Here is a 17594-nt window from a genome sequence, read left to right as displayed (position 1 = left end):
AGTGAGAATTTATGTTTCCAAAAACACACTGACAGAAATGTCTGCAAAGGCATTTTTATCCTCTCGGTGGCCAAACTAATGATTGTGATATGTAATCAGATTTAGAGGGTCTATAAAACAACTTTCAGTAAAGCCCACAGGACTACGAACACAGGAAAGGCTAGGTTTGGCAACGGGGATTGGTACAAGGCAGGTGTCACCTACAGGGGTCATGAAGACGATATATTATAGAAAAAGTTAAAGGAATAAAATTTTAAACTACTTCACAAAAACCTTTTTAAAATTTCAAATGGCGATTGCTCAAATAAAAGTTCTCATTCCATTATGGAAGATAAGATCTGGTAACAATGACAAACACCAGATAACTGAGCAAGTAAGATAGCTCTACTACCCTAATCAAGTAAAACACAATGGAGTTTTGCTAATCCAATTCAATATAGACAGCAAGTCCCTTAGATTAAAAAAAATCTAAATCTAAATGTACTGGAAAATAATAAAGCTAAAACCATACCTAATTTAAGATAGAAAGCTAAATAAGCACAAGTCTCGATTTTTTTTAACAAGACTTGCTTCTAATTTAGCAATAAACAGTGAGGAGTAGTATTTTTTTCATTGATCATAACAAACCATCACCAAACTACACTCTTCTATATCAGGTGTAAAAACAGAACAGTGTTCCATCAAATTAAAAACTAGAATTTAAAGAAAATGTTTAAAATAAAACTAATACTAGACTTACACCCAATAAATAGTGAATTACAGTACAAATTTAAGATCTTAGAAATTTATTTATAACAAGAAAAAAATAAATGAGTATATGTAACAATGAATGATGCTAACTAATCTGTTTTCATTTAAGATTTTGTTGATCCAATTATTGTAAAATAAAAAAATCAAAAAATCATTGTTCAATTTGCTGATTATTAAATGCACTAAGGAAAAATATTTTTATGTAAAAGAGATTTACATAAAATTTACATTCAATTTTTCCTGGAAGGAGTGTGTGTACCATTTGACATAGAACACCGGATTATAAGTCATTCACGTTCAATAGTAGCTTCTTTTTATTGTCTTCTTAGTCCTTAGTCTTTACAGTAACGTACATTTTATGTTTTGGTAAAAAAAACGAATTAATTCTCAAGTATGTTGTGTTATTTTATTAATGACAAAAACTGTTATGTACATATAAGTTTTACTGCATTAAAGGGTTAACTGTTTTTATCAAATTAAAAGAAAATAAATACAACCATCACTATAAGTTCAATTGAGATATTAACATGACCTGATTAACATATTTTCAATATTTCTATATATATTAACCAAACAAAAATGTTTGTTACATTTTCTTATTGTGAAAATGATCGACTACATTAATCAAAATTGTAGTAGACACGTGAACATGAAATCTTAAGCTTAAATCAATTACGCAGGCAAAGTAATTCTGCGACATTTGACTATTATATACAGACTTTTTATATTATATAGTGACTTTTTTAGAATAAACAATTAAAAAATTTTTGCTATGAATCTGCATATGCTATGTATCAATTCAGTTCTGATAAATTCTATCAGTCCTTATAAAATCACATACATGTGATCCAATGGAATTAAACAAATTAACAATCACAAATATTTTGATTTACAGAACGGATGATGAATCCCATCTACAATGGATCAGTATAAGACTAAAAACCAATACTTACATTCAGTGATAAAGAAGTTAAGCATAGTAAGAGCAACAGTATGGCCACTGAACATATAATCGCCACACGTTCTTACACCTTGTATTGACATACCAGCACCTTTCCAAATTGTATAAGCCTGTTTCATTTTAGTTAAAATATCCATCAGTGGAGTTTCCTCAGTAAACAAAAATATAATAAAACAAATAAATATTGATTAATCTGAAAAAGTGTATTGATTTTTAAATTATATTGACTGATCAACTAAGAGCGATACAACTCAAGTTCACTTCAATTCTACATGTTGTATAATTAGTCGATTACTATTTATAATTTATACAATTTTCATATTTGGGTCTTTAATCTGATTAAAATTACAGTCTAATGAACACTCTTTTCTTTGTCATTCAGTGACAGAACACATCCAATCAAAATGAGATCAACGATCAAATTAACATTTTAAAGAAAAAAAGGTTCTATACATGAAACATATTACTTTACTACAGATTTAATTAAAAATAACCAGTAACTAATTTAAATAAACAGATAATCAAAGGTCAATGATCATACTTAAGTCCTTAGTTTAGGAGCAAGCTTATGATTTTAAAAGAATCTTAATTAGCGTGTAAAAGTGATGGAATAAGCATTCATTTTTGGCTATGAAGAGCCTGCATTATACGTTCAAAGTGAATATGTGATTTTGATTTAAATATTTATCTGTTTTTTAACATAGTTTAATAAGTTTGTAAATTTTATATTGAATTCAAATCTTTTTTTTTTCAAACATGAACTCTATTTTAAAACATAATTACATTAAAGTAATATAAAAAAGTTGACAACAAAGTTGTTATACCTTCCTGGTATTGATTATTTCTTTCAAGTAACAATTGGTTAGTTTTAAAAAATAAAAAAAATTGATATTTTTAACTATGATCGGCTCCCCTCCCCCCTATTGCTCCCAAAGTATTTTTTTTTTTGGGCCATTTGCACTACTGCTATGCTTAGGAAGATATAAAAAAATTTGGTTAAAAATATGCAATAAATTTATTTTGATTTATGGTGAAGGGGAGAATTTGAGAGCAAAATCTTTTTTTTAAATAAGAAAAGATGTGCGCATGTAACTTAATATAATCTGGGGTTATGTTTGCAAAATTTTGAGAAAATTGACCCCAAATAAAATATCTACCCCAACCCCTGATGATCTATCAACCTGCAAATTTCTATCAATAAATTGTCCCAAACACATTGTGTGTATACGCGCGCGCGCATCTCTATAACAAATTTCATCAAAATCTGTTTTTCCAGTCAAAAGCTATTAAACTTCCAAACATACACAAGTACTACACAGATTTTTTTTTATTTTGGGGTTCCTGGGTCATGGAAACATTGAGAAATGCAAAAAAACTATACCCCATTTTTTGACTGATTGTCAATGATTTGATATCATCATTCTTTTCCTTCTTGCAGCATAGCTCTCGAGCTATAATGCCAGGAAATTAAAAGAATGCTGGATATTGAATATCTATTTATTTTAACTAAAAAACACTTGTTTTTTAGTTAAAATTAGTTGCAGCATTCTTCAGATGCTGCAATACATGCACCAGAACACAACTATTCGAATTAGAATTAGAAAAAGAGTTAATCAAATTTCATTAAAATATACAGGAAATTCAAAACAAATATACACATATAAATTACTTATCAGAAAATATGAACCATTAAAGTGAGTAAACCATACTTTCGCTTAGGTGATTAGTAAATATTAATATTTATCAATTCAACAAAAGAAATATTTTTATAAAATTAAAATAAATTATCACTTATAATAATGAAGGAAGAACTCTAAAGAATAATTACATCTGTGTTTAAAGATTTAATAATAGCTTTGTTATTATCTTAATGTAAACAGGCAAGTATGTCATTGATTAATTTTTTAAAATTATTTGTATATATATAATTTTATTCTAATGCATTGAGTTAATGATATCTTAAATCACTTCAAATCCCTTTCTCTCAGTAAAAAAAACAAAAAGTTTAAAACAAAAGTAACTACAACTTCCATTCATTTTAAACCCAACAAATGATACTTATATAAACAAAAAGAGTCCTGAGCAAGACACTAATGGGAATAATATTTCACATGACCTGGTAATTCTACAATACCTGAAACACTTTAAGGAGCATTGTCCTGGAAAATAGATCGTGAAATAAGGATAAAAGTCCAACAGTTATAACCAGGTTTAATAAACCGAATTTTTCAATAATTAAAGTTAAAAAGAGCTACAAATTTTCCATTCTGTTGGACATTATTATTATTATTAGGGAATGCAGCTGTTTATGATCCCAAATCAAGAAAGCAACAACAAATATCTAGGGACTTATAGCTTATCACATGAATCAATTGGATTCATTTAACTGTACATCCATCTTTTGGTAATGACTTCAGTGATCGATTTCTGAGGAAAAACTGTTTGAAACCTACAAAATCAAGGAGAATCTATTAAAATTTATTAATTCGAATTGGTATTCATGATTCTTAATTTAATTTGCCATGAATAAAATACAAAGTGGTTGTTTAGTAAATTTATAATAATAATTAAACCTTTCTTTCTTTCTTTTTCCTGTTTAGCCTCCGATAACTACCGTTTAGATAATTCTTCAGAAGATGAATGAAGATGATATGCATGAGTGTAAACGAAGTGTAGTCTTGTACATTCTCAGTTCGACCGTTCCTGAGATGTGTGGTTAATTGAAATCCAACCACCAAAGAGTACCGGTATCCACGATACCGGTATTTTAAGTTAAATCAACAATATTGTTGATTAATTAGTTATTTATGCTAATTAATAAGAATTTAATTACATTAATTTTTTTTTAAATTAAAAAAGTAAAATTTCATCAATTCATTTAGAATGTATTTATTTAAATAAATTTTTTCCAATTAAAAATTGCACGGCCCACCAGACTAGTCTAGTGGTTAACTTATTGCAAATAAGTTATTTAATAGCTGATTTTTGAAGTCGAAGATTCTGAGGTTCAAATCCTAGTAAAAGTTAGTTGCTTTTATCTGGATTTGAATACCAGACAGTGGATACTGGTGTACTTTGGCGGTTGGGGTTCAATTAACCACATGTCTCAGGAATAGTCAACCTGAGTCAACAAGACTATACCTCATTTACATGTCATAGATATTATCCTCATTTCACTGGGCCGTAGGGGTTGCTTATTATTCACTAGTTGAACAGGTTACAATGTTCACGATCAGGAAAATAAAAAAAAAATCCCATAACATTTTCCAAGGAATTTCACAACTTCTTAAAACTAGCGCTCTGAATTAATTTCACAGTTAAAAATAAACTAGCTTATTGTACGTACTAGCAGGAAATTAACAAATAAAAAATTAACCACAAAACTATTCTAGTCAAATAGTAAACAAAGCAACTACTTATTTGTCAGACAAAATAAGTTGTTTTATAAAATATGACCATATGAGTAAATGGTATTTATGTAACAAGATAAAGAGATTACAAAATTACGAAAAGGAAAATGTAATTATAATATGTAAGTTAATTCTTGTTTAATCTACATATGAATTAATCTATGTTATTTATTACTAACCTTAAATATTGAGTGACCTAAATGTAAATAAATAATAGGAATTTTTATGGAAATACCAAAGATGATATAATTTTATTTTTAATAAATATAAAGTACTAAGAAATCTAATGTGGTTAATAAATGATTAAACCACAAACTTAAAAACAAACATTTTTCATACAAAAATTTTTAAAATAATAATAAATCGCTGAATTCATTATTTAATTTACATTTTGACAAAATAATACCTCATTTATTTATTTTCTATGTTAATTAAAGATAAAAATAATTTTTTTCTGAACTTCACAATGGTTACTGACAGTTTAACCAAAAGTTTATTTTATTTAATACAGTTAAGAAAGTAGAATCAGAAAAAAAATCAATAAAGGATGTCCAGATCATTTTTTCTTTTAATTCTACAAAAATTAGTTTAATATTTAGAAATATTTCTTTTCTAACATAAAGATGAAAAAAAAATTTTTTTCTGTTTATTCGTTTCAGATAAAACTTAGTTTCAACTGAAAGAAAAATCAATATAAGGAAACAATAATACTTATTTTGAAATAAAAAAGATGAGGTAATTTATTTTATAACTAGGTAAACATTCTATTCAGGTGAATATATAATTAATTACACATTAATAGATGATATCAGGAATATGAGTAAGTAAGCTAATTTGCGGATTAAAAATAAAACTGCTCCATTTTTATCGGGAATGATAAATTATTTCAAAACCTAAAACTAATAAAGTTTATGATTTCATAAAAATAGGTGAGCAGAAAAGAAGAAACTAGTAAAAATGTACAATATGACGTATTCATACAACGAAACAAATAAAAGCAATTCACAATAATTTTCTGAAAATGTTTTGTTAAAGTAATTTAAGAAGTTTCTTGGCATTTATTCTTCTACAATAAAAATATAACATCTACCTATAAATTGAAAATTTGTTTGACTCAAATTTTAAGTTTTGCAAATAATTTCTAGGTTTTCTTAGAATATACAAATAAAATCAATAATTTGTATGAAGTTTTTTCAACTTTTTTGAAAATTCCAACTTGCCTTGATATTAGAACAATCTACTTGTAACAAAAATTGGTGAATTTTCTGATAACCGAAGTAAAACAACAGGCAATTCAGATTAAATATTTTTTGAGAGAAAAGGTATTTGATTAAAAATAAATTAAAAACATCAATCTTCAAAAATAACAGTTGGTCACTGAGGAAAAGCATTAACAAGCAAAATGCTTCACATTCTTCAGATACCAAAAGACAAACTGTCTATAAATAAGAAAAACAGAAAAAATTACGGTTAAATGATGAAATTATCAAAATCGTAAAACTACATACAACTAAGAAAAAATAAATATATATCCTAAATTATTACAAAAGAGAAAAAAGTAACTACTTCATATTAATAAAATACTATCTGATTACAAATTTAGAACTTTAAAAATCAGATGAAATTCTGATAAATATGATTAGCTGTATTTTTTTTTTTTTTTTTTGATATATAACATATATATTTTTTTAATTTACAGAATTATTATGATAAGACCAACTCTTAAAGTTGAATTCTTAATAGATGGCTTTGACAAAAATACATTTTTTTAATCAACAAGATAAAAATGGATTTTACCGATATCAATAAAGTCATAATCATTTATACAAAATCTAACAAAGCTAACATTAAAAAGATGTAAATGAGCCTTCCTTTTCATTGTTTTTAAACTGAAATAAGTTTTAATCAAAATTTAAACTTATAATAATTTTTCTATTGTATAAGAATACTAAATACTTTGGAGTAACAACCTACATAAGTTTTAGTTTTCGTTTTCCAAAATGATAGCAAAACAACAACAGACTGTGAGATAAGAATAAGAATGTCAGTATTTTGATTCTACATATCCAAACATGAATTCTAATGGTTAGAATGTTTCACTCTTGCCTCAAAAGCAACTGCATTATTTGAAAAATGATAAAAAATAAAAACATTTTCAGTACAAATTTTGGATATTTACATATTAGCCCGTCGGTTATCACACAACATAACCATTATATTACCATTTATATTTATTTATTTTATAAATATAATTTAAGCAAACTTAACCTTTGCTCGCCAACCTTGACTAATTAACACGAGGTTAGTGAGCGAAGTAAGCATAGGTTAAGTTTGGTTAGATTATATTTATAATATATTCTATAATTATAAGCAATAATGCTTATATTTTTGACATGTAAAATATGTTAAAGATTCCGTAACTTTGAAAATACTTCAAAGTTACAGGATCATTATGGTTATGGTTTATGGACTAATATATAAGTACTAACTTTGAAAACCTGGACTTTCTGTTTAGACTAACAAAAGAAAACTATGGTTTTTTAAAAAATATATAATCACTTACTTTGTAAACAAAAAATTAAGGCAATAATAAACTATTTAAAGTAAACCTGGATAAAATAAGTTGCTGAAACGATGTAGTTAATACTTTAATTGAGAAAACTATTCATTTAAGACAGATTTTATTATCTTCATCAGCTTAAAAGAATATTTTTTAATTTGGGATATATTTAATAGAGAATAATAAATGCATTTAAACTAAAAAAAAAGTTTCCAAAAAAATCAAAGAAGCAACATTCTACAAATATTTCCACTTCGACACACTTAAATTACAGCTTTGAATTTTTCAAAAGTTTTAAAAAGAAACCATCAAAAACATGAAGACATTTTTTCTAGGTGAATAAAAATAATAATAATAATGTAAAATAATAATCATAAATCTGATTAAATTATAAATATAAATAAACATTGTAACTATAGCTGAAATCTTATTTTCAGAAATTTTAGTCATTATTTTTGTTTATTAAATATGAAATTAAATTTTTTTAGATTAATATACTAAAAAAAAAATATTAATTTAACAAGCGATCAGATTAATAAAATTAACAAAACAGATGATAATCAACTATTAATGAAAAATTAACAAAGTATTATATACTTATCTATTGGAACGTGTACGTGGAGTACACTCTAAATGAGTACCAGGAACACTAAGCGATGTAATTAACATGGTTATACAACGCAATAAGAATACAGTACCGGACAATGCAAAAAACCTTCTTACCAATATAAACCTGTAACAGCAAAAAAACTAAAATTTGTACAAATAAATGTATTTGTACATTTGTATAGGTAAGACAAAAAGTAATCTTAACAAATTAGATCAAGAAATGAAAAATAAACATTATTAACCAATCTCTTCCATAAATTCACTCAAAACGAGTACATGACTTGTGTCTCCTAATCTCTTTCTATCTCCTGAATATTATGTTCTTCAAACATTTAATACATTTTTTTAAATGTTCTTTCTAAATATGTGTTGTGAAAAAAAAAACTTTTATTTTTCTTTATAAGTTACCTCATGCTGAAAAATAGCTTATTTGATTAAAATACTAATTAAAAGAAAGACATCTAGATTAGATTATTTTTATTTACATAAATTATTTTATTTATTTTATAAAGGACAATCAATATATTATGAATTATTGGAATAATTACCACAACAAATTACCTGTGTTAAACATGATTGGTTTGCTTTCTCGCTGTACTGGTTTAACATTTAATAAGTATAATAATAAACTTTAATAAAGAAATTTTATTTTATAATAAAGGTAAAAAATATGTAATGAATAATTTTTTAAACACAATTCTTAACTGGCATCTATATGAGATAAATAGCTTATTGTAAAATGGTGTATGTTAAAGGTAATAAAAAGGCTTGTTAAAAGATAAATTTAATGACTAAATTTTCTTTTTTTAAATTGCATTTAAAATAAAAATGGATTTATAAGATACAACCCATACTTAAAATTCATATACACTCAATGCTATATTGTAATGTTATATACTGTAATCATCATGCAAATGCTTGGACAGCTTTGTCAGACTAAATGTTTTTGAGTAATACTGAGTGCATTACATAAAAGATGAATATAAAAAATTCTAAGTTATTAATTAATGTTACTATCATAATAAATGATTATATATTTTTAACCAGTTATATATTTTCTGGAGTTATGTAACAGCACATCTGTAACTTCAATACTTTTAAATTTTACTTATTTTCCTGCTTCTCTATAAAAAAAAAACTTATCTTAAAAACTTTATATTTATCTTTTAAAAGTTTAAAATGCAAAATTTTTCTTATAATAGGTAGTCTAAAAAGTATTGAGGCTTTTGCACACAAGATAGCGTTAGCGTATTCTGGCAAAACTCAAGGAAGACAAACATATATATAAGCAGTCATGACATTGCCAATGATCTAAACTTCCATCACCAAACAGTGTTAAACCATTTGGAGGAAGCTGGCAACAAAAAGAAGCTCAATGTTTGGGTTTCACATGATCTGACTCAGAAAAATTTACTGAATCGAATTTTTATCTGCGAATCTCAACTGAAACGTAATGTAATCAAACCGTTTCTGAAGTGGTTGATGAAAAGTTGGTAGCCTATGATAAAAATGTGTAAAAAGGATCATGGTCAAAGTGAGAAGAAACTCCACAGTCTGCGGCAAAGCCCAAAGTGACGCCCAGAAAGGTTATGCTGTGCATTTGGTGGGATTGGAAGGGCATCGTGCATCACGAGCTGCAGTCACCAAGCAGAATAAACTCAGACCTGTACTGTTGAAAATTAGTACGACTTCAGTTAGCAATACCAAAAAAACAGCCTGAACTGGTCAACAGAAAGGGTATCGTAAAAATGATGACACCAAACCATATACATTTGCAACGACCTGTCAAAGATTAAGAGAACTTGACTGGGAGGTTTTAATGCAGCCACCGTAAGCCCGGACCTGGCACCATCAGACTGTCATTTATTTCGGTTTCTGCTCCCTGAGTGGTGTTAAGTTAGTTGCAAAAGAAGCCTGTGAAAACCACATGTCACAATTTTTTACTCAGAAAACACAGAAGTTCTACAGCGACAGGATTATGGTATTGCCAGAAAAAAACAAATCATAAAAAAAAATGCTGTATATGTGGTCTCATAATGTCATTTTGCAATAATAATAAATGTATTCTCAATCTTAGCCTCCAAAAGCTCAATAACTTTTTAGTCAACCTGATAAATGGTATATACAATGAGCACTTCTTATTTTTCATACTGAAAAATAATAATTGAACAACTGAAATATTTGTTCTAAATCTCTGAACTCATTATTTAAAATACAGAGTGTTTATGAAACAACTATTCAGTTTTAAGCGTTATTTAAAACGGCATTACATTTAAAAATATTACTTTCAGTATAAATTCTGAAAGTATAAATTTTTTATTTTTCTTTTGGTGTTTAATACACTTTATGTGCACCATTCGTTGCGCTGTAATCAGGGACAGTAATCTAGCTCTTCCCATGTACTTGGCAGCATGTTGGGTGAAATGGATACCTCTGCTGCAACAATCCTCTCCTGTAGGTAGTTGATGTCACAGATTTCCTCTGAATAAACAGTGTTTTTCACATGCCCCCCACAAATGAAATCTAGTGGGGTCATGTCTGGGCTCCTTGGTGGCCATGTGATTGACCTTTCTCTTCCAATCTACCTGTTTTGAAACCAAATGTTTAATGCACCACAGACATTGTTGCTGTAATATGGTAGAGCGTTTTCTAGCCGATAGAAAATTAATCCTTTTTCTTCTCCAGTATAGTCAATCTATCAAAAGTCAAAATTTGAGCATTTCACCACTAATTATGCTTTCTACAAAAAAATTAACAGACCCACAACACGATCATTCATCAGTCCACACCAAACATTGACTTTGAGAGAGTCATGCTGATGTTTGATAATTTCATGCGGTGGCTCTAATCCCAAAATCCTGCAATTACGTTGGTTTACTGACCTACTAATGTGAAATGTCGCCTCATCTAAAATAAAACATTTTTCAAGTATTCCTCATTTTCATCAATGTTCTTAAGCATTAAAACTGCAAACTTCAATCTTTTCACTTTGTCATTGGGTTTGATTTCATGTAAACATTGTATCTCATAAGCACTAGTCTAAGCCTCTTATGCAACACTTTGTACACTGTAGATTTAGATATTCCTAACTCTAAACTGCACCTTCCTAATGACTTTTTCAGGCTATATGTACAAGATGGTCAGATCCTTTACACATTCTGTCCACGTACAGATGGCCTTGTCTGGTGACTTCCTCTTTAAGATACTGCCTGTTTCCTTAAACTTATTAAACCACTGTAGAATTATTTTATTTGTAGATGTGGCACTGCCATATTCAAGTTGATAATTATACTGAATTGTAATAACCGATCTTATTTCGATAAGCCAAATCACACACTGAGCTCTCTAATGTGGTGTTGTCATGACTGAGAGCAGAACTGCCTATCACCTATATAGCGAAGGTCACACAGTGGTGACAACTGCAATAAATATTTGCCATGAAAAACTTAATAATATAACGAAAATAATAATGAAAAATGATTCTTTTAATCGATTCCATTATTTCATTACAATTTTTTGGAACCAAGTAGTTCTTTTACACACCCCGCATGTTTTTTATAATCCTTTTCTGTATTTCAAATGATTTAAAATCATTAATAAGCTGCACATCTGATGTAATATATTCACAAAAACACAAACTAAAAATTAATAACATTATAAAGTAAACATATACCTGTGTTTATGGAAGAGCAATACACATAGCCAAATAGCTAATAATAATGTTCCAGTCCATTCACACATATGGAAAGCCCAAGGTATATGAGGAACATTGTCTAAAAAGATATCAGGCAGAGGAGGATAACGTTTCATATCAGGAACACGGTCATGAACAATAACCATAACAAACGCAGTAATCCATGTAACAACAAATAAATAAGCTAAAGCTATCAGTGCTTTCCACATTTCTGGACGCAATTGTGTAGCATGGCCATCTTCTGATGATGGATTAGAATGAGGATATTCAAATTCACTACTACATACATCTGTATACCCAGGACGACAGTGTGATAACAAATAATCAACCTATAAAAAATAATAAAAAATCCTATTACTAATCTGTACATTTATACGACATAATTTTGTAATGTAGTCAGGATGTTGAAAATGACAATTAATCCATTCTACTCTCCCAAGATAACATCTTGATGATGGTTTTATTACTTTTTTTTTGCAGAATTGCAAAATTAAAAACTCAACATTGTATCTATATAAGTTTCTCCAGTCAGTTTTTTTTAAACAAAAGTTGATAACTGAAGATGATTTACCCAGAAAGAAACTTCTGTAAAAATTGTTCACAGTCAACAAAAATGTATTAGATCACAAAAACAGTAGACCTTAAAATTTCAACAAAATTAGAGAACTATTATTAGGAAATTCATTTTTAAAATTACTTTGAAAAACAATAGTACTTAAATGCATTCGCACCTTTAATAATACAAGCCTGTAAAATTTGTGGAATGTTTTTTAACTTTTGATAATTGATTCCTGTGTATTTTTTAGTACTAAATCTGAAAATAACTTTCATTTTTTCCATAACATCAGGATTCTTTGCAAATCCCAAATTTGTAAACAGTTGAAAAATTGTGAAGATGTCATATTGTAAAATAGACATAAAACTATTTTTTTATTAAAAATTAATATAATATATTCGCTTTTTTGCTTATACTATGCATTCTTATAACTAAACAGTTAAGTGGTTAGAAGAGGTGGGCCGGGAAAGGTGGGCTGACAAGATGGTGGGAGAGCTTGGCTGATAGGTTGTAATAAGACTTAACAAGATGTAACATGTTTATTGGCAGCTATCCGTGCTACTCATGCACCATGCAACTACTATCGGTGCTGATTCAGCATGCGTAAATCGAGTTTTGTTCCATCCTCCATGGTTACAGATGTTTTTGTTGGTGAAAAATATATTTTCAGGCCATAAAGCAAACTTTTAATTTTCAAAATGGCTTCAAGAGCTGCAAAAATTTTGCAGATTCTTTTTGTTACATTTGTGTTGAGTTAATGGTGGAAAGGCAAAAAGAAATAAAAAAAGAAAGGAATCTGAACTTTACAAGGCTTGCAGTCCTTGAAATTCTCTGCAAAATAGTGTTTTGTGTGATTGAATAGCTTAAAAATTAAGGAAATTATCGTTGAAAGACCATTCACATTTTTTTGGTGAAATTTTCAGAGCACGTAAATTTTTATGTTGACAGTTTCGGAGCATTTATGAATACATGTGAATACATATAATTATCTGCATATGTATAAGTATATTTATAATTCATTATAAATGCACCATTAAAACATTTTAAGCTGTTAAAAACTAAGTTGTTTTTCATCATTAGGGTGGATTCTAAGGGTTGCAACGTTGTAACATATCAGACATTATGTTTCAGAATATGGAACAATGTTTATTCCAGACATTTAAATGATTTTGAGCTACAAAACACTTTAATCTATAATTTTAACAATTTTTTTTTTATAAGGGGTGGTTATTAGGGGTTGAAATGTAATAAACCATAAATTATATTATAAACAGTAAAGGGATTTTATTCATTATATAAATGTACCATTAAAACATTAAAATCTGTTGAAAACTAATTTCTTTTTTATTTCATCATAAGGTGGGTTTCCAAGGATTGAAACATAATAAAACCTCAAAAATTATATTCTAAACCATAAAAGAATGTTTATTCTACATATTTAAACATTATTTAATTTCTATGAAATGTTTAAATTATGGTTTTTGAATTTTTTTTAACAAGGGGTAGTTTTCACCCCAAAAAAACAAAAAGCACACATGAGGAACATATAACTTTTGAAGCAGATGGTTAGATAATCTTAGTTACAAATCTTCATGAAAATCAATGTTGTCCAAAGAATTCTGAGGCAATACTCTACTTTTACCATCAAACACGACTATACATATCCGTCAATACCCATTGGACAGCTTTAAAAGAGGGTTACAATAATTTGGAATTCGTTCTTGATAAAATTAAATATGACAATCATACGTGGATTATGTATGGAAATCTCAAAATAACATCGATGCTCCTAGAACAACAAGGAGGATACACAAATCAAATTTTACCTCTTTTTTTTTTACCTAATTTTTTATGTGAATGAGGTAACAGAGAGAGACAAAATCATTGGATAAGCAAAGATTGGCCAAAAAGAGCTTCATTAGCAGTTGGAACCAAAAATGTGTTCCGAAAAGCTCTCATAGATCTGAATGAAGTTTTTCTTCCACCTTTGCGTATCAAGTTAGGCTTGATGAAGCAATTTGTCAAAGCCTTATCCAAAAAAAGGTAAATTTTTTAAATACATCTGTGACAAATTTCCAGTCTTATCAACCGCCAAACTAAAATAGGGGGTCTTTACTGATCCTGACATTAGAAGACTTCTCATGGTCGAGAAACAAATGGAAGTTGCAGAAAAAGAACTGGGGAGCCTTTAAAGACTTAGTAACCAGGTTTATGGACAATAAGAAGGATACAAACTTCAGATCAATCATTAAAAACATGATGCAGAAGTACAAAAATTTAGGTTGTTCCTTGAGCTTGAAGATTCACTTCCTAAATTCACATGTGGACTATTTCCTGAAAATCTGAGTGCCGTTAGTGAAGAGATGGGTGAGAGATTTCATCAGGACATGAAAGAAATGGAAAAGAAGTATCAAAGGAAAATGGACTACTACAATGATGGCAGACTATTATTGGATGTTACACAGAGATGAACCTTATAGAGAACATAGAAGGAAAAGCATGAAGAGGAGTATAAGCCATCCAAAGAAACTTCAACACATGGAATAAAACTAAGTAATTTACATACTTCGTCATTAAGGGTGGGTGAAGAGGGGGAAGGGTTTCCCAAAGCATGATGTACCTCATAAAAATTAATATGATATGTATCTCATATCTACTTTCTAAATTTTGTTACAGTGGTTAAAATTTCCTCTAATAATCTTCATCACCAAAAATAAAATTTAGTTATGCATAAAAAAGTTTGATTGCTGATTTTATACAAATTATTAATTTATTGTAATAATATTATAACTATTAATTATAAATTTATTAATGATTTTTTTACACATAAATCTCCAGTCCTTTATGTTTAAATCTGACAATAAAAACAATCAATCAAAATTACTATATAACAATGACACATACACAGACATTAATATTAAATTTTAATCTGTACATTTCATCACAACAATAACCACTGAATTGTATCTATGATTAACCTTCAGTTAGACAATCACCTAAATACACACAACAAAAATCATTCATCCAGAAAGAAAATAAGTTTTGTTGGGGGGCTCAATAGGGTAATACAGTTGTCATTTAATTTTTATTACATAATTACTTGGATTTGAATGTGATATCAGTGAAATGGGCATATTTTATTAACATAATTATTATAATTAGTTAAAAATAAATGCAGTAAAAATCTCATATTTATCAATTCAAAAGCAATTTGAAAATATTCATAAATTATTAGCAAATTGTAACTTAAAAATTATTAAAAGACCACACTTGAAGTAAACTTTGTAAAAGATGACAGTTTATAATAATTTGACATATTTCACCTTTATGGATGTAACATCTATTTTAAATTCTACAAAAAGTAAATAATCTGGCAATTGTTATTTACTCCTGAAGCCTCTCTATATACATACACATTTTTTCTTTTTAAATGATTACAAAAAATAAGGTAAATATTATCGGTTAAAATAAATAAACATTTGTAATAATAAATTTGTAAATAATATAAACATTTCATGCTTTTTTTTTATTCATTTTAAGTTTTTGTATTTATTTCCAATAATTCTTTTATATATACTGATAACTGTTAATCAAAATATACATGTGGCTGAAGTTTTCAATTTATTTATAACAGTTCCTAATGGTTTTTCACTGCAATGTTATTTTAGTTTATATTTTAAAACAAACAATTAATTCATGAAATATTAAGTAACTTACATCAGATTTGCATATACCAGATGAATTTAATTTTGGTAAAAATATTAACGTGTTAGGATCATAACCGTGCTCTACTAAAGTTTGCCTGCTTTGCATTTTCAACTGGCGTATATCCCAAGACAACCTCTTTATATCTCCAAGACACTATATGAGAAAGAAACAAAAATTAATTTACTGTACAACTGCAAAAGTGTAACTGTATTTAGACTTAAACTATACATATTATAATTTCATTCTATATTATCAGATTTAAAAGATTTTAATTACTGTTTTATTCATAACTTTTCTTTTTCTACAAATATGTTTTATATAAAACAAAAGAACAATTTAAATATAAATTAAATAAGAACTGAGTTTAATTTTTTGTAGTCTTTAAATTGGTACTTAGCTGAGTTAAATGATTTTATTTACATCATAATTTTAAAATAAATACCACAACATTAATTTAATCAAAGCTGAATTCTAAGGCATATTTTTTCTCAAAATAATATTATCACACCAATAAATATTTCAATATAAACCTAAGTCAAAGTTTGTTATAAAGAAAATTTCAAGGAAACTAACGTGTTCATAATATCAATATCTAATTTTTACTTTGATTTCAAACCGATTTACAACGTTTAATATTGATATAATAAAAACAAAATATTATAGATATTTTAAAACTACAGCATGTTTAACCTCAAAAACAGAACGGTTTAACGATTACATACTTTTATTTCTAAAGGTGGCGATCGTAAATCGAGTTCGTTCATGAGTAATAAAGCTTTTCCATCAATGAGGTGATTTCTAAAAACCTCGACATATTTTTTATATCCTCTTTTATCCAACCATTCGATAACATCTTCGCTATTCCAGTCTAACACATGTAGTGAAGAAAAAGACGACATAACTGAATAGCAACGCAATTTATTTCGACACATCAGAAAAACAATATTAACCATCAACAACCCATAATTGTGGGTCAATACAATTTTCCTTGAAAAACCGAAAGCGAGAAGTTTACCGAAACACAATTTGTTTATTAAAATAAACAAACTTGACGAAATAGCATCGTATATATACTTCCATTCCTTCGTTTGTGGGGCTAGCCCACAGCTGACTCACAACAGCTGATAACGGGATACTTGTAAATCTAGTAACCGCCAAACATAAATGAGCAGGAAATTTTGCACTCATTTATTCGCAGAAACGGTATTTTAAATAAAATTAATTTTTGTAGTACTCTAAGAAATGAGATCACAATAAATTTTATTTTACAATTTTATATTTTATTTTTAATAAATACTGTAAATAAATTTTGCATCAATTTTTTTTTGGGCTGTCATAAAATATTA

The 17594-nt window shown here is 27.7% G+C and overlaps 1 protein-coding gene across 1 annotated transcript in view; it reads right to left on the bottom strand.

Moving 5' to 3' along the window:
• Nucleotides 1-17347, bottom strand: part of LOC142331490 (sphingomyelin synthase-related protein 1-like) — a 35606-nt gene extending 18259 nt beyond the window's left edge. The window contains 5 exon segments of the mRNA XM_075377431.1: nucleotides 1704-1860; nucleotides 8279-8414; nucleotides 11964-12313; nucleotides 16258-16401; nucleotides 16971-17347. Of these exon segments, the coding sequence (XP_075233546.1) occupies nucleotides 1704-1860; nucleotides 8279-8414; nucleotides 11964-12313; nucleotides 16258-16401; nucleotides 16971-17201 (1018 nt within the window). The 5' untranslated portion in view covers nucleotides 17202-17347.
• Between the last annotated feature and the right edge of the window lie 247 nt (nucleotides 17348-17594).

This window comes from Lycorma delicatula, chromosome 10 (genome assembly GCF_047948215.1).
Source record: "Lycorma delicatula isolate Av1 chromosome 10, ASM4794821v1, whole genome shotgun sequence".
Taxonomy (NCBI): Eukaryota; Metazoa; Arthropoda; class Insecta; order Hemiptera; family Fulgoridae; genus Lycorma; species Lycorma delicatula.
This window is presented reverse-complemented; position numbering and strand designations above follow the sequence as displayed.